Raw genomic sequence first — 27,039 nt, 5'->3', positions numbered from 1 at the left:
TCTCAACAAAGGGCATTACCCTCCCCAACCAAACCTCCCCCTAGACTAGAACTAGAGCAGTAGAAATTCTCAACACCAGCACCCCCAAATATGCAAATTCCCCAACTCCACCAGAGACCCCAGGGTGGGGCCCAGCAATCTACATGAACAGGTCCTCCAGGTGCTCCTGCTGGTAGCCAGCGTTGGAGAGCCATTGCCCAACCTAGATCATTCTCTTCCTTCCCCACGGCTTCTAAATTCTTTCAGTCCTTTTGTCCTTTCCTTCCCCAAACCCACCTCCAGAATCCCTCCCAGAGGCTGTGGTGTTGGTAAGTCAGTCACTGCAGAAATTCTCAACTGGAACCCAATCCTATCCATGGTTAGGAGACCAAGAACACTCTTATAGGTGGTGGAGTACCTAAAAGCATTCCAAAGGTTCATCTTTGACTAGGGTAATCTGATGCTTTTTATAGGTCTGGCGACTAGGATTGTCTCATGTTTTTTATATCTCTCTGCTTCCTAGCTGTGCATTTCATTACAACTGGCTCCTTCTCTTGGCTCTATTCCATGTACTGGCATGTTCCAGTACAGGAAGGAGTTTGCTTAATTCCTGCCTTTAAAAGGTGCCATGGGCATCCCCATGGCTAAATTTTCACAGGAATCCCTCACTATGTTCTTAGAGTAAATTTTTAGTTTACTCTGGCTGGACCAAAGTAGGTATATTTTTTAGGCAGTTTTTCAGTAAGTTGGAAGTTCTGTCTTTGAAAAATGTTTCACACTTCCCAAAGAAGAATCCTTTGAACCAAAGAGCTTCTGATTCCTTCATCGATGGTAAAGGAAGTAAGCTTTGAAGACTTTCTGAAAGTCTCCCGTTCTCAGTGGTCATGGGACACTGACAGATCACAAGTTCCAATTCTGCACTCTTCATTTCTCTAGTTGCATTACAGGTATCTGTGACTTTCCCAGTTCTAGGATGCATTTGATGAATTAGTAGAATTGGTTGAAGCCATCCCTACTCAGTAAAACTATATTTTTGATAAACATTCTGAAAAGGAAAACAAAGTATATTCTTTGAAACTAAGAGAGGAGGCGTGTTAGGAAGAGCATTCTCTTGGTGACCACCTTGAAGGTTGCTAATGGGTCCTTTTGCTTTGCAGGAATGTTAGTTCGGCCGGAGAGGAGGCCCGCAGGAGGATGCGGGAATGTGAGGGGCTCACGGATGCCCTGCTCTTCGTAATCCAGTCTGCGCTGGGGAGCAGTGAGATCGACAGCAAGGTTTGTTGTATTCACATAGACTAAGCTCCTTAGACAGTAAAGATGCCCAAAGGACTAAGCAATGACTGACACCAGTAGAGAGCTGTTTAATACTTTCACTCTGAAATATATCTTGATCTCTCTGTATGAATCCAACATTTCCTACTCTAAGCCCAGCCTAGAACTAGACACTTAACTCTTGATTAGCAATGGGTAGAAATGTAGATTGTTCTAAGTTACTCAAACCACACATGTTCAAACACACACACAAAACAGATGAGTGCATAAGTATTTGCATGCTACATTAACCACAAGCGTCTAGCTTTATTTTATGAAATCAACTTTCAAAAGAAAGAGAAATGTTAAAACTACCTGAGATTTGAATAATCCTATATTCCTATAAGTTAGCATTTTAACAATTGTTAATTGTATCAAATGCCATTTAAAAGTGCCAGATGAAATCTAAATGCCATCAACACGTTAATCATCCGTGTCTATGCAGTTTTCGTTCACAAATCAAAATAGAACTGGGTGGGCTTTTCCAGTGTTTGAATTATTTTTGTTTTGTCTTTTGATTAGTTTTTATCCACTCCAAATATAAATTTGTAATTTCATAATATCCTGATATAAACACAGACTTCACTGGCGCTTTTAAAGTAATATGTGTGATAAGTGTGGTCCTTAATAAGAGTTTCTCAAGAGCCCCACTATTGACATTTGGGCTGATTAATTCTTTGTGGTGGGGGAGATGGTCCGGAGCACTGTAAGGACATTAAGCAGCATCTCTGGCCTTTACTCACCAGATGCCAGTAGCATCCTCCCCTTATCCCCGCTTGTGTTACAAACAAAAATGTCTCCAGACATTGCCACATTTGGTCCCATGGGAGGCAGAACTGGCCCTGATTATGAACCACAGCATTAATCCCATGGTTTTCAATGCTGACTCAACAGAATTGCCTTCGGAGCATTTAATGAACACATGTGCCTAGACCCCACCACAGCTTTCTGCATCTAAGTATCTAACTCTGGTCTCTGATTTTTGTACCTTTAAAAATTTACCAGTGATTTGAAGTGCATCTTGGATTGAGAGCCCGCCTTAGTAGATGCAACTTTGAATGGGCTCTAAGTGGGAATATGGTATAGTGTAAGTTAGTTGTGAAGTCAGATAAAGAACAAATAATAGTGATTTTATCCATTTAGTTACTAACTGGCATGGGGGTGATTTAACAGAGTGCTTCTCAACATAACTTCACATTAGGGTGACTGAGAAATTTAGAAATTTAGAAAATGCCTGAGCCCTACTCCCTAAGTTTAGGACCGATAGTGTCTCCTGGGACTCCAGCCCTTGGAGTACTTGTTCACTCCATTTATGAACACTGCTTATCATCTTAGGACTGCCACTCAGTTATGGTTGCATATCCGTTTCCAAGACAGAATACGATGTAATAAAGATTTAATTATCCCCTCTTGTAAACATGCCATTTTAGATCTTTTAATATCATTGACAGGAATATTGAGTCCCTACAGAAGCACCCAGTCAAGATGTCTCAAGTATTTACAGATACCTGTTAACATAATAGACATGTGATTTTAAAGAAAAATAGGCAATTCACCGAAGGCAATTCACTGAAGCCCCAGTGCCAGGATCTCAATATACAGATCAGTAAAGACTAAGGCATTGGGACACTAAGCCTCTTATCATAATAGGGACCAAAAGAATTCTAATACAGTCTGAGCCTTGCAGTTGAAAATAGAAAGTCAACAGCCTCTTGCCTTGGCAAGCCCCACGCCACCATTGCTGGTGGGGACAGCAGCCTTCAGGAGTATGTTCAAAACCAGAGTGCTGTGAGATGCACACACCTTTTTTCTGGCGAATCAGATGATGAGACTCCTGAAACTCTTGGAAGACTGTTGCGATTCTCTTTTAAATTCCATATTTTCTCCCAAAAAAGGAAATTGGAATAATTGGGACAATAAACTACCTAAGATTTGAATAAGCAGATATTCCTGATGGAGTAGCCAGAGCACTGGAATTGGTACAGGACGTGTTGGTGGGTAAGCCATCCCTACCTCCCACTGGCCAGTGACCTCAGCGCTGTGACAAGGGGGATCATCAGAGCTGCTGAGAAGATCAGATGTGATCAGTTGTCCGGCAGTGCGTTGCTGGTCCGATTATGCTATTGAGTTTTGCCATATTATTATTATTGTCCCATAGTTTCCCACTCATCCCTCTGCTTGGCCACCTCTGAGCTTTCACAATGACAAGTTAGAGGAGAGAAAAAAATGAGTACACGTTCTCTTGACGGCCGGTGAAGTTAATGAACAAAAGAGCCTGGATTTCATGCGCACTATCAGCCCGGCTCCTGTAATTGGGACAGTTTGTTGAATGGGTAACATATGGTAGAGCAGTCTCTGGACAACTTCCAAATTAGCTGTTTCTAATAGAAAATAAGGAGTCAAAATGACCCTGGTGACCAAAAGGAACTGCTAAAAGCACTGTTGACAGCAACGGATGTCAAAGCAAAACCACCAGCTGCCGCACGCCTTCTGCTGGTGTCCCCAAGAAAGGCAGTGGCTGTCTTGTTTTTCTTTTATTTTAGCTGTCCCTTTAGAGAAAAGCGCTTGAATTGTAACCCTCCTGAATCAAACTAAACGAGAGAGACAGAGACAGAGGGGGGGGGGGGGGGGGAGAGAGAGATTGAGCCCCTGTGACCTCAGAGAGAGAGAGAGAGAGAGAGAGAGGGAGGAGAGAGAGATTGAGCCCCTGTGACCTCCCTTGCCCCCCGGATCTCTCTACCCACCTCCTCTCTCCCCTCCCCACCCTCCCCATCCCCAAGTTCTCTCTCCCAGTCCAGCCTCTCCCCAAATCACCGCCTGGCCACAGGCCCCTGATAAAGCCCTTCCCGAAGCTGCCGCAGATGCATGCAGATGTATGTAGATGTACTCTCCAGTTGTCATTTGTTAAACAGAAGCCCCGAGATGCCCCGGGGAAGACGAACAGGAAGAAGAGAAAAGTGTATTCTCCCAAGTCTTTGATGTAAGGAGAATCAGTTTGAGCTGATTTGAAAATCGTTCTGACTTAATGCCTCAACGTTTTCCTTCCGGGGAGGGCCTCTCCTCTCTTTCATGCATCGTCCCGTGTTTACCTGCTTTCATGCTGGTGCCTTTTTGTTTTGATGCTGAGAGAATGCTTGAAATAGAAAATCAAGTTGACTCAAAGCCTGTGGGATTAGCAGCCAGGAAACCTTGAAAAGCCGACAAGAAAGCCTTCACTAAGATGGCAAAGGCTCCGAAGACAGATCCTGAAAACCAGTTTCCCTGGTTGATTTTCACACCCCCACAGTTAAGTCAAAGACATACTACCTCTGACCAGATTTCAGCCATAGAGGGGAGCAGTGCAGACTCCGGACCCTGGTCCCCCCCTTTCGGCCCAAACCCAGAACTAGAGAGAAGGGGCACAGTCTGCTGTGAGTTACCAGCAGCTTCGGATCTTGCTGCCTTCACCTATAAAAGGAACCAAGTTCTTTGCTTGAACTGTGGCTGCCACACAGTAGGTGCCTTAAGAATGATTAAATAACACTTCAATTCTATTATTTTCCACCATTATTTTGTTCTTTTTTTATATTGGGTATTTTTTCCCTCGGCCCACGGTTCTTCAAACCCAGAACAAAGGTCAAAAGGTTGATGCCTTGGGCTAAATATGCCCCCACCCCAAATTCATAAATTGAAACCTAATCCCCAGTGTTTGGTGGTGGGGCCTTTGGGAGGAAGTAGAATCACAGAGAGGTTTAGCTCTGTGCACACAGCAAGGTCACAGCTCCTTAAACGGCAGAGCCAGGACTCAGATGCAGACCAACCAGCTCCAGGCCGCATGCCCTGGACCGCCCCTCAGCGCTGTTCCACCATGGGTCCCCCAGGCCTCGTGTAGCCTTTACTGTGTGCCAGGCACGCTTCTCAGTATGTACACAAAGGGTCTGTTTCCTGCTGCTGCTGTAACAAATGGCCACAAGCATGATGACTTAAAAACACAAATTTGTTATCTTACCATTTAGGTCAGGAGTCCCAAATGAGTCTTGATGGGCTAAAATCAATTTGTTGACAGGGCTGTGATCCTTCTGGAGGTTGCAGGGAAGAAGCTGTTTCCTTGCCTTTTACAGCTTCTAGAGGCTGCAGGCATTCCTTGGCTCGTGGCCCCTTCCACTATCCCTACAGCCAGCAATGGCAGGTCATGTCCCTCTCACATCACTTCACTCTAACTCCTCTGCCTCCCTTTTTCACTTACAGGAGACTCATGATTGCATGGGTCCCCCAGGATAACCCAGGATCATCTCCCTATCTCAAGGTCATCTGATTGGCAACCCTAATTCCATCTGCCACCTCAATCCCCCCATCACATAACCTAACATGTTCACAGGCCCCAGAGATGCAGATGCAGACATCTTGAAGGGACATTATTCTGCCTACGACACTTACATCCTCTGGCTCACCTAATCCACACAGCAAACTGAAACGTGGGTATAATTATGACCATCTTACGGAGGAGATTATGGAGCCATGGAGATGTTGGGTGCCTTGTCCACGTCACACAGGCAATATTCAGAGACCTGGCATTCTACAGGTGTCCAGCTCTACAGCATGTGTCCTTGACCACTGTTTAACCTCCATGCTAAGAAAATAGGAATATCAGCCATCTCAGAGAAAATCAGTAGCTTGGTAATATGCCTCCAGGTGATGGTAGCCCCTGGCTCTCCTGGGACAACTCTAGTTTGCACCTCCTGCCCCATTTTACTTCCAGAAAGTGCCCTTGTGTCTGGTAAATATTAGTGCCACCCTCCCAGAGCTGATGGAAATCTGATTAACCATGCTTTTGGTGATTCTGAGCCCCAGTCCCCAGGTGTCTGTAAATGGACAACACCTGGGACCTCTTGTGGTTGTAGGTTCTTTCCCACTCCAAGGGTTTGTCAGTCAACAGTGACAGCTTTTATAGAAGTATCTATTTTTTTGTAACTAGTATCTTCATGGGGAGAAAGGAGCTTAGGACCTTTCTAAGCTTCTCAAACTGCGCCCAAGGAGACGTGTGTACGAGGAGACTGGTTGCTTTTCTGGGTGGAGTGCTGGTTAGTGTTCACTCATCCCTCCTCTGTTTCCTTTTCCTGGGCCCTGCAGACCGTTGAAAACTGTGTGTGCATTTTAAGGAACCTCTCATACCGGCTGGCGGCGGAAACGTCTCAGGGACAGCACATGGGCACGGATGAGCTGGACGGGCTGCTCTGTGGGGAGGCCGGTGGCAAGGATGCCGAGAGCTCCGGATGCTGGGGAAAGAAAAAGAAGAAAAAGAAGTCCCAAGACCAGGTGACGCGGGCGCCTCGCAGCTGCATGCAGCCACCCCCTCCCTAATTGCAGCACTTAGATGTCGTCGGCCGTGTAGGTACAGGGTAGCATCAGCACGGGGCACCGTCGCTGACGCGTCCTCGATTTTCCTGTGGGAGGGTCACAGCTGAGGCAGTGGGACGTTAAATGCCTCCCCCTGTCCTGTGAGCCGAGATGGGGAATTTCAAAAACAGAAAGAGCCACTCGGGCCCCGGGCGGACTGTAAGGTGCCAGCTCATAGAGTGACCCAGGCGCCGCTGCTTCCCCACGTGGATTCGCACATTGACGGGGGCCCGGTGGGGTCCAGGTGCAGTGACAAGCAGGTGGTTCAGATGCACGAAATAGGTGTGGTCTGGGAAAGGGAGCTGAGGAGAGATGCCCGAAGCTTCAGCACCTGTTGCACCCCACATTCTGACATGTTGGGGCATGCAATCTTGCACTTACTGGGGAAAATGGGGTGGCAAACTGAGACGCAGTCCTTCCAGCAGAGTGACATCAGAAGCTTGGTTTTGGGGGCAATTCCCATGAATTAGAAAGCCAGACAGCTGGAGAGGCCTCTGCAAAATGAACGGCCTTTATCTTGAGCAGCTGTAAGTAGGTTGCCCTGAAGAGAAGTAAGGCCAGTAGGCTTGGTGGAATCACAGCAGCCTCTATTCCTCTCCCAGGAGCCTCTGGGAGGCTGCGCCCCTCCCCCACCGACCCCCCAGGTAAGGGAGTAATGCAAAGAAATGCCCATCCTGCTACTGACTAGACACCCCTGACACCAGGTTCCCCCCATCTCCCCTGGGCACTGTGGTCATGTGTCCAGCTTCCCCTGGACATTGTGATCACATGTCCAACTTTCCCCTGGCCACGGTACTCATATCCCAGCTGCTAAGGGTTATACAGACTCAAGATCTGACTGTCCTTGAGCTCAGATGACAGAAAATGGAACAGAACCCACAACACTCTCTCTTGCTAGGTTAACAATCAAAATAAATATGCCAAGTATGTTTAGATCATGGCGCACCATTTTTAAACTATTTTGGAAATCATTTCACCTTGAGTAAGGGTTAAAGGAACTGCTTTATTAAGAGTACAGATTGATGGGAATGCATTTTTAAATAGAATCCCAAAATTTGACTTGAATGCATCAGCGTTAGCATTTTTATAGGTTGCAGTTCTCTAGCTGTTTGGGGGCCCTGAGGGCTGCCCCAGGTACTTCTACAACTAGACCTGAATGTTCCTATTTAAACGCTCCTGTAGTTTAGGAGACAGCGAGCCGCTTCTTTGATGACGATCCTCTGCTCTCAGGACTAGATTTCCAGCCCCGCCTTTTCTGCTGTGGCGGGTCAGTGCATGAGTCTTTCATCTTCTCCCTGAATCCGAGGAGCCTTGTAAGAGGACTGAGCTGTGCTTCTTCATTCAGCCACTTACAGCCGTCCCACTAGGGGAATAAATGGTCAGCCAGCAGGTATTTATTAAACATCTACCATGTGACAGGCATTACACTAAGTGATTTCAGATACCTCGGTTCTCCTACCTGTACTTAAGGGAGCCAGGTAATTATGGGTTCTGAACATTTTTAATATCAAATAAACTAAACATGGCCTAACAAAGGCATAGTGGTTCTTCTCATGGTTTCCTGCTGCAAGACCTTGATCCCAGGGGGCCCAGTCCCTGCTCTGCTTTATTCTGGAAACTGAACAGGCACAATCATGATTGAAATGTGGGCAGGAATCTGATTCTTCCCCATCTGCCTGGTGATCATAATCCTGGGGGCCCTCGTACCACCTAAGGACTCAGAACCTCTGGATAGGCCCCGACAACTTCACAAGGCAGATTTGGGAAATCGCCTTAATACAATTTTTGCCTTAACTAAAAGTACTTCAAACTGAGACTGCAGTCATTCTGATTTCAAGGTTTTCTCTCTAGTACGTTGCTTGGATTCTAAAGTGCTTCCTTCTGATGTCCCTAGTGCCTGTCACTGGTGTCTCATTTAGTAAGACTTTGCCCAGAACCCTGACCCCTTCTCCACCTTTGCCAAGGTGTAGTCACCTGGCTTGCAGGTGACAGATGAGATTAGGAGTTGTCTGGGTCCAGAGGAATCAGAGGTTGGAAAAGAATGTCCTGGACTTTACCCCAAAATAGAGCCCTACTTTCAAGCAGTTAGCTGCATCGTGAAACTTTATGGTGAGCAACTCTCTAGGCTTGGAGAGCTGTCCTTTGAACCATATTTTATCACATCAATGAGCTCTTTCCTGAGTTGAGTAAAGTGAAGTGATTAATTTTATGATTTTTGTCAGTCTAAATGCAAATGTATATGGTTCGTTTGTCTCATTTTTTCTTACACTATTCTTTAAGAAAAAAGAAGTTTAAGTTTTGCTGAAATTACTGTGAGTTAAATACAGTGGATGTTGTTGTTTATAAGGAAGCTTCAAAGTTAGGGTTCCAACCAAGTGATCAGTTTTTAAAAGCCTTTTTAACTGGGTTCTCTATAATACAAAACCAGTTTGAAGTGCCCAAAACTGAAGTATCAAACCTAACGAGGATGTAAACGGGTAACAATTATGCCTTTTTGAAAAGTCATTTGGGTACGTTTCGTCAAGTTCAACATATTTAAAGACAGTCAAAAATAAAATCTCTTTTGCCTTTAAAGACCAATGGAAGGGAGTAGAAGCGGAAGGGCCCGGATGTGAGAGGAGAGCTGTGAGAGGAGAGTGCAGGCAGGACCTAAGATGAGCTGAAGGAGGGGAGCAGGAGACCGCTGGCAAATCCTGGGGCCTCCTGGCCTGGTGGCCAGGCCCAGGGAGAGAAGTGAATCAAGATAGCGCCACCTGCTGGGAAAGATTGGCATTTGAACCAGCCTGAGGGTCTCAGCAGAAAAAAGTGCTTCACCCTGAGGATTTCCTCCAGGGGTTTGCACTTGGGGAAAGCAGGCCACCATTCCAGCAAAGGGGTCAAGGAGTCTACAGAAATTAAAGGCTCCTGCTTCAAGTGAGAGATGGAGCCAATCCCCGAGTCAGCACTGTCAACAGGTCGCAGCAAGGTGAGAAATGGGTGTTGTTCCCAGGCCTCTCTGGGACATCCATCTTTGCCAACAACCAGATCAGCAGGTTACTTTCGGAGCCTGTAAAGTGATTTAACCCATCTAGAAGCTTCTAGAGAGTTCTAGTTTTACAGTTTTAAAGATGGTCGGATATCAACCATCCCCTGGGATCTCTAGGGCTTAAAAAGTCAAGTTTAAAAAAATTTGTAGTGATGCGAGAAAATATATAATACAAAGTGAAGTGAAGTAAGAAATACAAAAGTAGGTGCGTGCACAGGTACAGATAAGATGTAGATTAAACCTGGCCAGTTTTGTAAAATATGCGACATATGCAAATATAAAATATATGCATGTACAAAAAAAAGTATGTGTTTCTAGAAAAAGTGCAGTAGCATCAAAGATAGAAGATTGTGATTGATTCTTTTTGTGCTTATCCATTATTAATTTTCTACAATGGACCTTACATTTGTAATCTTTTCAAACACCATTTAAAAAATAATATTTATAAAGGCACTAACTGCTCTAAGTCAATGTTTGCTTTTAAGAATGTATAAGGTCCTTCTTTTAAATTTAAGATGCCTCAGAGAAAGGCACAGGGGCTTTGTAAAATGAAAAGTTATCTAATCCATAACAAAGACGTCCTACGACATAGGAGCCAAAGATTTTACCAGGAAGCAAAAGTGATGAAAATCATTGGTTTAATGATTGCCTCTGGAGCTTTCTGTATTCCAAAAATTTATGTTGACTCCTCTTTTTGGCATTGATATTCTATACCTAAGGAAAATGCTATAATATTCTTTAGGTCATATTTAGTTATAATAAAAAGCTCAAAAACATTTTCTTTTAGATCCCTGGTAGGGATAATTCAAGAAAATATGTGATACAAAGATATGCTTCATTCATACTTTATTTCAAAAATGGTTGCTGTTGAAATGTACTGAAATTATCAGACTATGAGCCGCTGTGTGTGACGTACTTGACAATTCTGTGCACCATGTTCTGGTCCAAAAGGGCTTTGCAAATTCATTGAGTCTGTGTTCAGAGCCTACTGCTGAATTATAACAAATTGCTAGTTTCTCTAGCTCTTTTTGGGCAGAACTCCCGCCAAAGCAGTCTGCGTGTCAGGTGCCAAGAAGCACATCTCACCTGGAAAGGTGCTCACTGCCTAGCAGGGCTTCGTGCCAGCCGCCGAGGACAGCAGTGCAGGGGTAGCAATCCAGAGATTCAGGTTTGGGTCCAGGGAAATAGAAATAGACAAAATTGATTTATTTACTTTCCCACATTTTGTAGAAATAAACATTTTTCCATTTTGTTTTTCAATTTGGTATATGGCCAAGGCTCCTGCAATGGGGCCCTGGGATTGATGGTGCTCAGACATGGATTAGATGCTGGCTGCTCTTCAGAGCAGACCTGGGTCTTCAAGACCCACTCAATGTGAACTTGACAGTGTAAAATACAGAACAAGGGAAGTCCCCTAGAATTCAAAATTTCTCTTTTCCTCTTGCATTTCATTCGTGAATTTTTTGATTCACACAATATATATCCATCTACATGGGTGAAGGCTTTGACCCATCAGAATTCAAAGGTGATTCTGATCCAGGCCTGTTCTGTGGTGGACTGTCTCTCCTGATCGCCTCTGTTCCACAGTTCACTGAGTCGTGGTCAGTTTAAAAGCAAGTGCTATTGTTCTTTTCCAACTTGTTCTTACATTATAGATGCCGTATGCATAGCTAGCAGCAAGTGTCACTTATGACATCACCATGGTACTTTATATAGAAAAGCAAGAGCCGCATGCCTCCGTAAAACCTTTGTTAACTTGAAAATGAAAGGGCCTTTCCAGATGAGAGGCAAACAAGCATTTATTTGAAATCGGTAAGAATAACTATTTGGGAATCATTGATTCCAAACGAAGCCCAAATAGTGTTCCGATTAGGACACAAAGGCAATGGGTGTTTATGAGAAAGGGAAGGGGGACAATGACATCAGTAGAGGAAAGCGTTTCTGTTGGCGCAGATAACATAGCATAGTGATGCTCATTGTAAACGATGTTTTTAATTTCACCCTGTTAATCATCAGTCCAGTAGTTATAATAACTGCCTTCTCGTTACCTTGGCAAACAGTTCTTCGGGACACAGTGTTGTCCTATGCCCAGTTGAAGGTTCTTTTGTCCTGTTTCTAACATTCCAAGTTTGAGGTATAGGACCTGTAAGGCAGCTCCTCCTGCATGGCAGCTCCGGCATCATTTGTAAGCGGCTCCATTTATAGTATTGTTTGTGCCTTCGATGTCCCCTTATTTTTTCCATGATAATAGACACATCTTGGCAGAGCCTCGAAGGCTTTTCCCTGCACGCATCCCTGGCTCAGGCCAGCCTCCAGGCTTTCGCTCACGCTGCTCCTCTGGCTGGCCTTCCCGTCCTCTTCTTCCGCTACTTGGAAAATTATCCTATAAAACCAAATAAAACATCATCTCCACCGTTTCAAGACTTCCTCAAGTAAAAAAATCACTCTCTAGCCTACTTCCAGACAAAAAAATCACTCTCTAGCCTACTCCTTACTTCAGACAAAATGGAAGCTACTTATAAATATAAACATAGGTACATATGCACACATAACATGTAAATATTATGTGAATAAAATAGCAATAATCTACAAGGAGAAAATAATACACATACCTCCACCATCTCCCACCCCTCCCAGAAAGAGCCACAGTTGCAATTTATACCTGGACATACAGCCTTTCAGGTCTTTTTCTCTCTCCATATTTAGGCGCAGCTTTGCTTAACCCTTCACAATCCATTTGTACTACTCTGGTTAGAGTGTGAGCGTGGGGCCATATCAGACAGCCAAGTGCATAGGCTCTTAGACGAGGTAAGTGAAGGTCGGCGCTGCAGCAGCCCTGCTCTGCAGTCTCCAGAGGCTCCTTGGATCTGTCACGTCTCCTCTTTAAGATGCTCCCTCCTCCTCAGGGCCCAAGAAGGCTCTTCACTTGTGTAGTTCAGGAGCAGAAATGGGCCAGACAAGGCAGGGGAGAGTGCCCTTTCTTTTGGGGTCCAACCGAACGTTACTTATGTCACTGTTGTTCAATCCCCTTTGGTCTCTATGGATTACATTAGCTGCAAGAAAGGCTGGGAAGTGTAGTGTTTGTGTGGGGCAGCCACCACCTCAGGGCATTTTCTTAAAAGCGGTGCAGTGTACATTAAGGGGGTACAGTGCATGCTAAGCTGCCATGCCCACTAAAGGAGTGAAAGGCACACTTAGAGGGTGCAGTAAGAGCTCTCCATCCCTGTGATGAAAGACGTTTTATTGTTGAAATTGTTTAGAATCATCTGCACATAGTAATAAAAGAGACCCACTTTGATTCATTTTACTGTGTGCAAATACTCTACAAACAGGGCGGCCCCTCATTACCTGCCCCCAGGTAGCTGCACCCGCTGCCACCCTGGCGCATCACTGAAGGTGGGAACAGGCGTGGGTGCAACACCCACTCTCTCACTCTGCACACAGTTGTAGGACAGTTTATCCCGACTCGGGGTGACCCCTTTCCTTGCCTGTAAATAGCTGTTCATACTGGAATGTGGCAGGGCTGCCAAGAGTTCCAGTGTATCCCTGAGCCGCGATGTGCGAACCAATCCCCAACTATGAGAAAGTTGGAGTGCTTCTAAATTTCAACTAATGTAAACTGTCACAGACATCTGGGTACTTAAATCTCACCTACACCCTTAATCACTTCTCAAGCATAAATCCTTAAACGTGAAATATCTAGCGAATGGATGTTTTTAAGGCTGATACATCGGCCAACGTTTACCTTAATCACTCTAGGTACCAGGGAGAGTTGAAACACATTCCGATCTGATTTATCAGCGCCTGATGGAGCCGTCCGTCATGGCGTTCTTGATGCCTTGCCTAATATCACAGGTTGTTTTTCTTCCTTCCAGACAGTTTTCATTTTCTTAATTAGTAACCATCCTTTTTTTTTCTTTTGCTGCTTAATACCATTTCCTTTCTCACCATCTGCTGATGTCAGCTGCTGCTCATGCCTCACGACCGGTTCCAGTAGAGTCTCACTCACCATATGCCGGGAGCTTGGTGAGTCAAGACATGGTATTTAATGTCCCCAAAGCAGCAAGTCGCAGGAGCCTGCAAAGATTGTGGCTGCGCGTTTCCATGCGGTGGCTCCTCTGCCGCGCCCAGGAATGAACGAGACCCCTCTGCTGCTTCTGCATCATGTGAAACATATCCTATCACCTAGAATTGCTGCTCTTCTAACTTCAATGAGTTTGCAGACTTAAAACTATTTTGGGGGTCTCATTTGGTTTCCTTATTTACATTTTACCATGCAGTGCTCCACCCATTAATAAATGCTGTCTGTCTTGTACTACTAGACCATGGCTTCTCAACCTGCACTGTTGACATTTTAAGCTGGATAATTCTATGTTGTGGGGTTTTTCCTGTGCATTGTAGGCTGTTGAGCAGCATCCGTGGTCTCTACCCAGTAGATGCCAATAGCGCTCCCCCCACCCCCAGATGTGACAACCAAAAATGTCTCCAGACATTGCCATCTGTCCCCTTAGGTGGTAAAATCATTCCAGTTAACTGTATTAGATTATCTTTGAGGGACATATCATCAAAGATGTAAACAAAGGAGACTTCGAGATTACCTGAAGGAGGTCACGGACAGAACCCCCTCTAAAAGGCAGGTGATGGAGAGGGTCATGGCCCAAGTGGATGGGAAGTCAGGAGCAGGGAGAATCCTAGGTGAGCATTCCTGGCGTTCCAGTTGGTTTCATCATGATGACTTGGGGAAGGAGAAGGGGCAGGTCAGCCCCGTGATGCGGACCAGCCCTGATAGCACTCCTCCTTGGGGCACAGCACAGGGGCCTGGTTGTGCCAGTGTCTGGAGTAGGCAGCACTACCAGCCTCCCCCCCACCTCTTCCTTAGGGAACAGTGTGCCCACATGGCCCCTTAGCAAAGCTATCTCTGAATTTTTTCTTCTGAAGCCTTTGTTCAGAAAACACATACCCTGCCTCTGCTTTCATACAGGTTTCTAATCTTGCAAATGCAAACCCCCTCCTGTCTTCTGCAAGGCCAGCCTGGAGACAACATGTGCCACATAAATACAGCTAATTGGCCATCCTCTCACCTGCATCTTTCTCTGCTCTTTGCACAGCAGCACCCCCCTGCAGCTAACATCTTCTGAACAGCTCCTAGGGGAATTCAGACACCTGAGCTACCCTTTCCCTTGAAATCCCCAACAGTCAACACAAAAATCATTATTTATTCTGGCTTTTTACAGTTGCTTGGAGTTTTTTAATAACCATAACTTCTATTCCCCATCTCCCTTCCCCCACCCCCTCCAAAAAAGCTGGAAGTGATAATGAAACACTATAAAGGCAAAATCAATTAGTCACTGCTGTTCAGACCAAGTCGAGCAAAAATGGCAAACAGCACATGGACTTGTGTTTAGGTCATTGCTTTTTAAAGTACTTAGTACTGGTTTTGGCCTAATTAGCCCAAACCCTGCATGTGAGAAATATCCCCTGACAGCTTACCTCCTTAGGACCATCTTAGGCCACCTTTTCTTTGTGACGTGTGGCTTCACCTGGGAGGAAAGAGTGGGATTTAAAATCACAGTGCTTCCTAGGACTGCAGAGCCACTCCCTGTATCTTGCAGTATCACAGGACTATGGTTTGTTTCACTGAAACCCCTGAAAAATAAAAGCCTGCCCATGTGTATTAACTGCAAGGCCCCCTCCTCGGCAGAGAAATCTACGCAATAGAGATGAATTAGGCTTTCTGTTTGTGTTTCAAGGATACAGCTCATCAGTAAAAGTAAAAGCTCTTTTCTTTATATGGACTTAAGTGGTCGTGACCTATGCAAGTGGGAGCGGTGTGTTTTAGCATTTCTCCTGAAATGTAAAGCCTTCCTGTTTGCACCTCCAAGGTGCCCAGCCCTGTGCATTGGAGATGGAGACTGGGGCAGGTGTGTGCTCCTTCACGGGGCGGAGCTGCGGTCCTCTTGGTAATTCTCATTCAACAGGGGCTTTGATGAATGTGACCGTCCCAGTGGTCTCGTGAGCTTCCATCCCTTAAAGAACCTCATTTACGAAGTCTCATTGTCAAGTGTTTAGACATCTTTACTTTCTAGTTTTTGAACTTTCTGATTTTTATCCCTAAGTCACATCTTTCTCTTTCTATAAGGAGCAAATGGCTTCCACTATTCCATCCTCAAGCCAACTAAGATAGAAATCTTTTAAATAGAATTTAAGCCCTAGAGGGAAGCAAAAGTATTAAAAGCAAATCAAAGGAAAGCTTTTTTTCTTTTCTTTTTTAACCCACACATTGAACACATCCCCACACCTATGGGGTTTTCTTCCTAAGCAGACATTTCTTGCAGTGTCTGTCTCCAGCGTGTCTGTCTCCCTTTGCCTGCCTGGGACCACATCAGAAAGTATTGTGTCCAAATTTCAGCAGCCCCCTGGCTTCTAAATCAGGGGCATGCTCTTCTCTTTTTTAAAAAATGTTTGAGCATTACCTTCTTGGAGAAATAATTTATATTTTCAATTTCATACAAGTTTTGAAAGTGAGTGATATAAAGTGTTCACTGATTCGATTATTGGCTCCAGTCATGCAGTCATGCGTTTAAAGTCAGTGAGAAAAGTACTGATAGTATGTTCCTGAGTGTGGCACTATTTGGGAAGACAAATCAGTCTGTTGCTTTGCTCTGTGACCTACTGGCAACGTAATCCTGTTTCTTTGGTTTGCTGCCAACCTGCCCCCAGGGGAGCGCCACGGCAGAAAAGTCATGGTGCAGCGAGGGGCCCTCCCAATACCAAGTTTTCTTAGTCTTCGCTCTGGTTACTGTCCTAGCCAGCTTGGGCTGCTATAACAAAATACCGTAGACTGGGCGGCCTAAACAACACACATTCGTTTATCCCAGTTCTGGAGGCTGGAAGTCGAGATCGAGGGACCAGCAGTGTCTGTTGAGGCCTTTTTCCTAGTTCACAGATGGTCACCTTCTTACTGTGTTCTTATAGGCAGGAAGGGAAAACTTGGTCCCTTCATCTCATGACAAGGACACTAGTCCTATCATGGGGGCTTCACCCTCCAACCTCATCTAAACCTAATCACCTCCCAAAATCCCCACCTCCAAACACCATCATGTTGGAGATTAGGGCCTTGATGTGACTCTTGGGCAGGTGCTAGCAGTCAGTCCATAGTGTTATCCATAAAACATCTCAAAGCTCTCTATTACCTGCTTAATCTGTAGCTTCATGAACTTTAAATACATGTGTAATATCCTAAATTCCTATAATCAAGAGAATGAATAAGAGGAACTTTAAAGCTAAAAATATATTCTGTTATTTTTTTCCTATTTAACAACATAGGAATGACTTAAACAAGATATCATTTGAACATTTAAAAATCAAGAGTTGCTAGAAATGTGGCAAATTTTATTGGTTGGAATGTAACAAATGAAAATCAAAAATGTGCGCAAAATTGAGGAGCGTTTATTTAACTATCAAGTGTGAAGAGTGAACTATGAGAAGAAAGGGATATTGTCACTGAAAATTTACCCCAAGCTGTAGTAAAACTTCTTACAATCACAAGTGCCTTTCTCCTTTCTCTTTTGCACTCCCTTCATCTCAGCATGATATTTAAATTTAAACCTGATATATTGAGATATATAAACACACAGTTATATGTTGATGTGTAAGTGGGTGTGTGTGTATGTCAGATGGCTTGGCAATAATGCAGATAATATAATCAAAAATACTCTGCTAGCATTGCCCCTGTTGGTTTTTTGGAAATACTTTGACCCCTTGGTTGTGCCCTGTCTTTATTACATAGAAACTTCTCTCTCCTGACTTGATATTATTTTCATATTTCAAGCTCTTAAGGAATTTTGATAATATGCCCTCAAGGTATAGTCCAAAGTAAGCAGTTTGCATCAGGTTTATTAATTTAGTCTTGTGTTCTTAGGTCCAAATAGCTGAATGATTAGTATTCTGACCGTGGTAAAGATTTAGCCACTGCTTGCCTTCAGTCCATGGGTCTGTTTTGTAGAAATTTTACGATAGATACATTGTGTTTACGTTTATAAATGACATATTTCCTTTTTAGTAAAACAGTGGCATAGCCTGTGATTTCTCGTGGCTCCTCACTCTAGAAGAATGTTAGCAGTAAAAGTTTCCATGTGCAGAGCTGTTTCATGACTTTAGACCGATCCTGATGTCACCATCACCCTATAGTCCTGTTATGTTGATTATCTAGGCAACATAACATCAAATGTTAGCACAGCTCTTAAAACTTCTGTTCTTTTTATGAGTGATGAAAATAAATTTCTTAATGGGTAACTGATACTTATTTCCCTATTAATTCAAAAGTTTGAATAAAGTACCCAGATAAAGGCCAGATACACTGACTGATTTGAAACAGTTTTTTTTCTTCAGTATTGACAGGCAGGGGTGCCACCAACATTATGAAATAGAGAATCGCCTTGAACTCCATCTCTACCTGCCATCAAAGATTATCCATATCATACCAGTTTTCCTTTTATTGTCTTCAGATTCTCTATGTAACCATAAAGAAAGGATTATAATCACGCCTGGCCAGCATGGATCAGTGGTTGAGCATCGACCCATGAACCAGGAGGTCAGGGTTTGATCGCTGGTCAGGGCACATGCCCAGGTTTCGAGTTCGATCCCCAGTAGGGGGCGTGCAGGTGGCAGCCGATGGATGACTCTCTCATCATTGATGTTTCTATCTCTATCTCCCTCTCCCTTCCTCTCTCTGAAATCAATAAAAAAAAATAGATTTTAAAAAAAGAAAAGATTGTAATAAAAGGTATCTAAGAGCTGCATAGATCGCATGTCAGAGCAGAAGGATTTGTCTGCTGATTTAGCCGTTTATCCTGTTTTATTGCACAGAAGTTAGGAAAGGAGAACAAGATGGAACCCAGCAAACGACCCAGCTGCCTTTTGCTCTTAGTACAGTTCGGCTTTCACATGTAATGAGCGTGCAAATACTGAATACCTTTCGCCACCGCTGTGTTAGCTCTTCCATGAGAGGGAAATTTCATCCATGCTGAGTTCTAAATTTCATAGTCTGGTTTGTCTCAGTATTATTAAATCTTTGTATGAAAATGAGACCTTAAAAGATAGAAGGAAATGACAAAATAAAAAATAAACCCAAGTAAAATAATTTTCCTATTGCATGGGCAGATAGATTGAGTACCCCAAGCTGGTGTCCTCCGAGAAGTCAGTATCACCCCGGCTGCATCATTGATGTCAGCAAGCCTACAGAACGACAGTGCTCTTTGCCTCGCGCTGTCTTTCTATCCAGTGGAGTGGGCCCGTCTCAAATAATGGACCAGGTGCAATGTGACAAGGCTGGTTCACTTTCAGTTTTTTAAAAATGTATTTAAAAGACGTGCTGTTTTCATTGATAGGCTGTACACAGATGCAGAGTCATCTTTGAATGGTTTAGAAGTCACTTTGGTTGGGAAAAAAAACAACACAAGAAGATTCCCACATTGAGTGTTCATGTTAGAAAGTTGAAATTGAGTGACACTCTCATTGAAAATGACCTCTAATGGGATGTCCAACAGCCATCTGTGGGATGTCACTCATCTCTGAGACTTAGCCTTGACTTAAACTAAGCTGTGTCATAAGTGAGAAAAAGAAAGCTTGAATTTTCAGGGTTGGGTTTTTTTGGAAAGTAAATGATGAAATTCTTGAAATTATTTGTGACAGTGAAATAACTTCACACTCTCTCTATCAACACTTCCATTTTTATGTTACAAGGATATGAAGTAATCCTATATTTTCTTCCAGTAAAATTTTCAGAACTTACACAGATTCTGAAATATAGTCGTGGTTTTGTAGTCATACATACATGTATATATACACACATGCACATATATATGTACATGAAATACCTGTGAGAAAGCTTAGTATATGACATTCAGACTACCTTTATTTTAAGAAACCCTTAATAAACACAAATAAAGCAGTTAAAGAACTTAGTACTTTCACCCTAAAAGTAAGGTAATTTTGTTTTTCTGTGATCCTCCTCAAAAGCGAATCCAGGACTATTTTTTCTATGTGTACAGTTTGCTTCATTTCTCCCCTCATATACTCATTGTCTTTATTTTTCACAAAAGACAAAGGCTAAGTATGAGCAAATATCAGAATCAATTTACAGTTTTTAGTATTTTTAGTAAAAGTAATAGAACAGAAAATTTGAAATGTAAAAAGATGAAAAACATAAACAGTTTATTAATAAGTTTTTATTATCATTACATGTTTTTTATGATGTATTTTATGTGCTATAAAGCACAAACCCCATATCAGTTTGTATCCTGCTTTGTTCAGTTCACTTTTATTATAATCATTGCCCAAGTTGCTACAAGGTCTTCAAAACGATTCTTTTTAATGGATGGCCTACTGATACTCCTTTGGCAATAAGCCATAAATTCTAAATTATTTGTAATTAATTTTCAGTTATACATTCTTCTGCTATTAGATTCAATCCAAAGCAAACTTAACTGCCAGAACTGCTGTAAGATCTAGTGTGCCTATACTATGTCAATGCACCTAATAAACCACAGCAGTTTTCTCATAGTTCATGCTGTCATTTGAAGCCCATAGATAGAATGATAGTGCTCAAAATCAAGCAAACGTGTTTCACAAGTTATGTAGGAATTTATCAGAGTTCACACTTCTGCAAAGGAAGCAAAGGCATTTGATTGTTGTGACTATGTTATGTCAATAGCATGCTAACTATAAAATATGCCTCCTTGATGTTTAGCCTCCCTGCCCAATCAAAGTCAACCCATTTCTTCTCCTTCCTTCCTATAGCAATGACCTAGAATTGTTCTCAGGAGGCTTATCCATTCTATTGCCAGTTATGTCCATGCTCCAACCCCCTCCACTCTCCAGCGTAAGCTCTCAGTGGGCAGGATTGGCTCTCCTGTTTTTGGAAGGCTATTGCACTACCCTACATGCAGGACATACTCACCAAACGTTGTGACACCCTGCTTTTGTTATCATCGGTAACATTTGCAGAGGGCAGTATTGGGAAGTGTAATGATGTTACAGATGTTTACTCTCTCATTTTTCTTCCTCCAGTGGGATGGAGTAGGACCTCTTCCAGACTGTGCAGAACCACCAAAAGGGATCCAGATGCTGTGGCACCCATCAATAGTCAAACCCTACCTCACACTGCTCTCTGAGTGCTCAAATGCAGACACGCTGGAAGGGGCAGCAGGCGCCCTACAGAACTTGGCTGCAGGGAGCTGGAAGGTATGACTAGTTCGTTACCATAAAAAAGAAGTCTGGGATTATAAGCACGACCTTAGAAAGTCACAGAAGTCCAGTTTTGAGTAATGTAGTTCTAATGACGTTTTTGAGGATGTCAAAAGACCAGTTACATTGAACTGTTGGACTTAGGAAAGGTATTCCTTTGAAAAATTCTTCTTCAGGGCTCAGAGGTCCTTGAAGATCAGTACAAAACACAGATGGATAGATGTAATTGTAGTCATTGAAAATGCTGAGAGATGCTTTCCATTCTACTTGTGTAGCTGAGTTACTTTGTTTTCAGAGGAGATTGTGACATGCCGATGCTCTTCGAAGCACTGTTGTTGACTGTTAAGGGAGCTAATACCCAAACGTCCTGTATAAAGACCCATTGAATTGTTATAATGTTGTAGGTGGTCCTGTTCCCAGAAGAAAAGGACCTCTTGAATTTTTAAATTACTGGCTTACAGAGAAGAGTATTATTGCTAGTTATCTTTGGCAAAAATGTTAAAGTAAAATATATGATTGGGAATATTAGAATCCTTATAAACACACACCATCCCTGATTGGCTTTCATGGAAAATTTCCATGACCCTCATTTTGGGTAGAAAGGGATTCACCATAGCAAAGAATTCTTGAGTTTGATCACTAATCGTACGTGAGCTAACATGCCTTATTGCATAAAAAAGTGTAACCTCTTAGATGAATGAGCACATATGAGGGAAAATATCAAGAGAGGAAGTATAGATGTCTGCCATCCATTTTCCATTAATTTAATATTAAAGCCTGGGTTTGGAATATGAGAAATCACTCCTTCTTTTAACATGTTCTTTAAATCAGTGTTAATATAGGCACATACTACAGATAATTCTCAGAAGCTCAATACCATAGACACCACACGTGCTAGCCTCAGCCTTGTCTTGCAGCCACACCCTCTCTTCTTCTTATACTTTCCAACATCTGCCTTCTTGTCACCCCTCTCTCTCTTTCTCTCTCTCTTTCTCTCTCTCTCTCTCTGTCTCTATGTGTGTGTATGTGTATGTGTGTGATCCTTTGTTTCCATTGCTACAGTCTCGGCAGTAGCACTGCCTTCTTTCTCAGGTAAGACATCCCAACTTTTGGGGCCTAGTCCCTGACAATATTTCCCAGGATCTGGCTATTGATGCCTGGGCAGGCCCACCCTTTTTGAGAGTCTTAGGAATGAACATATTGTCCTTTCTTCCCCTGCTCATAGGCATCCCTAATGTTGTACTAAAAGAATTCAGGCTGGGCCAGGGGAAATGCAGTTGTCAGATGAAGTTGTCGCTTGCTTTCAACCATACAAAAGTTTCAAAAGCAGAGCCATACCAGGCAGAATTCTAGAGAATAGTCTTGTATGAATAGGAAAGAGATAATGGAAATAATTTCCTTGAACTGACCCTTAGATCTTATCTCCCTCTAAATTTAGGAGGCTTTGACTCAAATTACAATTCAAACCTAGACTCTACCTCTTTTGAGCTTTGTGGCCCTGGGCAAATTATGGCAGCTCATTATGTTCTCATGTGTGTCATCTTTAAACAGAGAAGACTGTGGCTGCTTCACATCACAGCATGTAAGCCAATCAGGACACTGGATGCAAAGATGAGAGCAGGATATCATTGGCCAAGTGGTTGTCAGTCTACATAGACAAGAGCACTTAGTTGCTGCAAGTCCCCACCCAGCTCCCCTGAGTTGGAGGACTGACCAGATGGGCATGGGAAAGTAGGCTCTGGCCTGAGGGCATCAATCTGACCTGAAACACAACTCCATCTAGATGGTAGCAAATCAAGTATGCCATCTTGAACTATGATGTTTTAGTGAATTATTTTCTCTAAGAAATGCTTGGGTTCTTAAAACAATTTAAAATGGAGACATATCTTTGAGGTCTAGAGGATTTTAAGTGTAAGACTACAACCTCTGCTTTGAAAGTTAAATTCTGTATTTCACATATTCAAAAAGTTAATTGGAACCATGGAAACATATTAAAGATGCAAATAAAACTGCTAAAGTTACTGTACAATGTTTAGAACAAAAAATACATGGAAATGGGAATTAACAGCATATTAGACAATGCAGAAGAAAAGATTAGTGAACTGGAAAACAGCAGTGGTAACTATACAAAATGAAACACAGAGAAAAAAGAAAAAAAAAATGTACAGTGGCCTGTTGTATGTGTAATTGCTGTCCCCAAATGAAGGGAGAGATAAAGGAAGAAGAAAGCAGAAAAAAATTATTTGAAAAATTAATGGTTGAAAATTTTTCAAATTTAATGAAAAACTTCAACTCACAAATTCAAGCCACTTAAGTGACCCCAAGCATAAGAAATATCAAGAAACTGTATCAAGGTATATCATAATCAGATTGCTCAAAATCAGTAGTAAAGAGAAAATCTTAAAAGCAGCCAGAGACAAAAAGACATGTTATGTACTAAGAACTGCACCACATGTAAACTCCAAAATTAAGGATCAGTGTCACCAATTATTCGTTTATAAATAGCAGTCTCTGCTGACCTACTAAGAATGTCCTGTAGACAGGAATGTGGTCTGTAAACCCTTTAAGGACAGAATCCAAGTCCCATTTATCTCTTTGTATCCCACTGCTCAGCCCTGTGATAGAAAGGAGTTATGGGAAAGTTATAACCTTTTCCATTCCCAAACTCATCTGTGCTTTGCAGCTGTAGATTTTGATAGCATTTCCCAACCCCATAGTTCCCAAAGGGTTGAACTTTCTATTTAAATGATCAGGCTCTCTATCTCAGAGGTAACCAGGTCAGCTGGGAGAGCTGTGGAGGTATGCCTGGGTCGATAGGTGTTTGGAATAAGAAAATGCTGAGATTAAAAATTTTATACCATTTTAATATTCAAAAATTCTCTTCTACTTTGGATTATAAAATAAGAATTATGGATGAAGTATGATACAAATTTTCAATATTTCCTGGCAGTAACTATCTTGCTGACTGTGTTTAGTGCATAAACCCGCCCATTAGTTCAGCACAGTTATCCCCAGTGTGAAATTTATCCCCACATATTGAGACATTTATTTGGTAATTTTTTCTATTACTCATAGAGTAGAGACTAATTATGAGGCAAAAGGGTCTGGGGCAGATGAAGTCAACATCACAAAAATTATTCTGCATTTTCAACAGAGTTTAACAACTATGACCATCAGATTTCCCAGTCCACATCAGATTTCAAGCAGCAGATTAAAAAATGCAAGGAGTGCCTCTTCTAAACAGGCATACTGATCTGCCGTAAAAAGAGAGTAAATACTCTGATGGCAAAGAGAAAAGACAGAAGAATTAGAAAAGGTAACTACAAGGATGCAAGAGAGAGAAACTGTCAGAGGCCATTCAGTGTCTTGGCCGTTGTATATACCCTAATACCTGATAATCAAGAAAATGCTTAATTATTACTAATAATTTTAAAAGAAAGCATTTTAAAAAGATTTACTTCCCAATGACTGAAGTAAAACTTTGACTCTCAGAATGTCAACCTTACTTATGAGAAGCATTTGCCTTCCTAATTCTGTAACTTTAGACAAATGGGATGGTCCTCAGGCAGAGCAAGGGACTGCTAAGGAATATTTGTGTGTAGTTAAAAATATATATACTTGCATAAGAGCTTTCTTATCAAAATGTAAATGCACAGCATGCATAAAAGCTGATCACATTTATTCATTTACCACATTAAATAGCAAGGGAGTACATGGGAAAAGATGATAATCCATAGGGATGATTTGGGAAAATAGTCATAAGCCAAACACTGATAAACTGTTAGAATGTTTAGAAGATTGAGAACAACCTGTACAAAAAATAAATTCTTACTTTTAAAAAAGATTCAATTTAATAAAAAAATCTTGATTAAGTAAAAGATTAATTTACGATACACAATAGCATCAAGTTTCATATGTGTTACTATCTGAAATGTATAGTTCCAAGAATGTGATTTTATAGCAACTGTTGAAATTTAGTGACTTTTTTTAGTGTCCTTAACTTTTTATGACCCAAACAAAAGCAGAAATGTGAAGGTAAAACACCAGAATTTTGCATAGAGATGGCTTTTTATAGACCTCATCATCTGAAACAATAATTACTCTTTATAGGGAGATCGTGCACACTCTTTTTATGTGACAAATTCACTAGCAAACTAGATCTTCCTAATGACCTAAATGCTTTTTAAACTTTAAAACCCTCATTACTTGGTTTATGAGCATCAGAAAAACATAATAGCAGTATGGCAGAAGCAAAGTGATAAATGTCTTCATAGCCAACATGGAATTCAGTTACCTTTTCCTCATTTACAGTACAGTGACATTTTTGTCACAGAATAATAAAACAAGTGGATATAGTAGGATAAAGATTTCCAAAAATGTGACCTAATGTTCTTTGAACTCCCACTTATGCATTATTTCTATTGTAATTGAACTTTGTGAAAACTCAGGATTTCAACTATAGAAGTACATCTGTAGTTGCTGTTAAACCGAACAGTTTAGACATCTCTGTTTAGTCAACTTTCCCCCTAAAATGTGACAATTCTCAAGACTGTATTATCTTGTTATTTACTTTTAAAATAAGATAGACTAAATAGATACTTGGCTATTAACCTGTTAATATTTAATGAGCTAACATGATAGCAACATAGATGTAATGAAGAGGAAACAGAATCTTCTGCCACGTGGCCCAAATGAATAAAAAATAAGAGAATGAGAAATTTGAGACTTTTCCCTAGAGACAGGGTCAACAGCCTTGAGAAAGACACTGAATTTAGCATCAGTTAGTGTATCATACAAGTGAACCAGGGCAGATTAGTGGAGTGCAACATCATGGTTTGCCATCTAAGACAAAGAGAATTGGCTTTGTCCTAGTTAATGGTATGATATAAAGTATAAAGTTTAAATGAAAAGAAACAAAATTTTGAAAGATTGTAATGAAAATGGGGCATGAAGCATGATGCCTAATGGGTTAGAAATCGGGCCAGAATAAAGACAAAGGTTATCTGAGGACTCTGCCCAATCATCCTGCTCCTGGAGACGACACACTCAGTTGACCAGCCTGACACATGACAAGGATGGATGGGTCCAACCTAGGGAGAAGGAGATGGAGAGGATCAGGGTCATAACCAAGTCATTGGCCCTAAGCACACATGACTTAGTGATTTCTTATCCATAAAACCTAAGTTAGACAGCAAGGGCTGAACCTGTCTTATAACGTTCATCATAAAAAAAATATTATGTTTAGAAAGATTCATGTTCCATCAAAAATTGCTGATCCTTGAGATAGCCTAAGAGTTGGCACGGGGGGGGGGGGGGGGGAGGGCTACTTACTACTGTTGGTTTAGTGAATGCTTCCTCTATGTCACTTTTACTTGACCTTGACCTTTTTTATTTGTTCTTACTACAAAAGACTACCTAAATACTTTTTCCCCAGGAAAATCTCCCACTTGGACATTCATATTTTCAGAATCACATGAAGAGATGCAGTAACACATAGTCTCTGCATTAACCTGACTTACATTCTGAAAATATAAACAGAAGACATTTTAAATATGCAATAGCTGCCATTACTTTAACCAAAAATTTTATTAAATTGATTTTTGCTTTACTAACATAAGGCAATTCTTCACTAGTCCTCTGGATTAGAGATACCTCTTTTCAAAATAGATTTTAAAAACAAAACTATATAATCCTGTAATATAGCTCTGAATTTAAAGACCTGACACCTAAATCTATGTCCATTGCAAAGGAACCCCACCGTCTGAAGGGCTTTGTGCTAACACTGCCCATCCCCGTTGTTTCATAAATCTTCATCCTCTTGCTGCTAACCAGAGCTGTTCTACAGCTGGATGAACTTGGTAATTCAGATACAATCCACACTGGAGAAAATAATGGAGACATGCAGCAGAAGCCACATGGTTTCTGATTTTATTATTTTTTTTTGGGGGGGGGGGGTACTTTCTGCCCTCTTGTCATGAGAACGAGATACCTTCGTAAGTAACATGGCACTGTAAATTAATTCCGAACAAATTTCAGAATCTCACTCAATCTGTACTAAATTCATTACAATGTATTACTTCACAGCTGTAGGACTTGCTGGC

At 42.0% G+C, this 27,039-nt stretch overlaps 1 protein-coding gene across 3 annotated transcripts in view; it reads left to right on the top strand.

Moving 5' to 3' along the window:
- Window positions 1-27,039, top strand: part of CTNND2 (catenin delta 2) — a 688,120-nt gene that overhangs the window by 583,970 nt on the left and 77,111 nt on the right. For all 3 annotated transcript variants that reach the window (XM_081131846.1, XM_081131845.1, XM_081131844.1), the window contains 3 exons: window positions 1,137-1,254; window positions 6,400-6,585; window positions 20,762-20,935. In XM_081131846.1, the coding sequence (XP_080987972.1) occupies window positions 1,137-1,254; window positions 6,400-6,585; window positions 20,762-20,935 (478 nt within the window). The remainder of the gene's footprint in view (window positions 1-1,136; window positions 1,255-6,399; window positions 6,586-20,761; window positions 20,936-27,039) is intronic.

The sequence above is a fragment of the Miniopterus schreibersii genome, assembly GCF_964146895.1.
Source record: "Miniopterus schreibersii genome assembly, chromosome: 3".
Lineage (NCBI taxonomy): Eukaryota > Metazoa > Chordata > Mammalia > Chiroptera > Miniopteridae > Miniopterus > Miniopterus schreibersii.
This window is presented reverse-complemented; position numbering and strand designations above follow the sequence as displayed.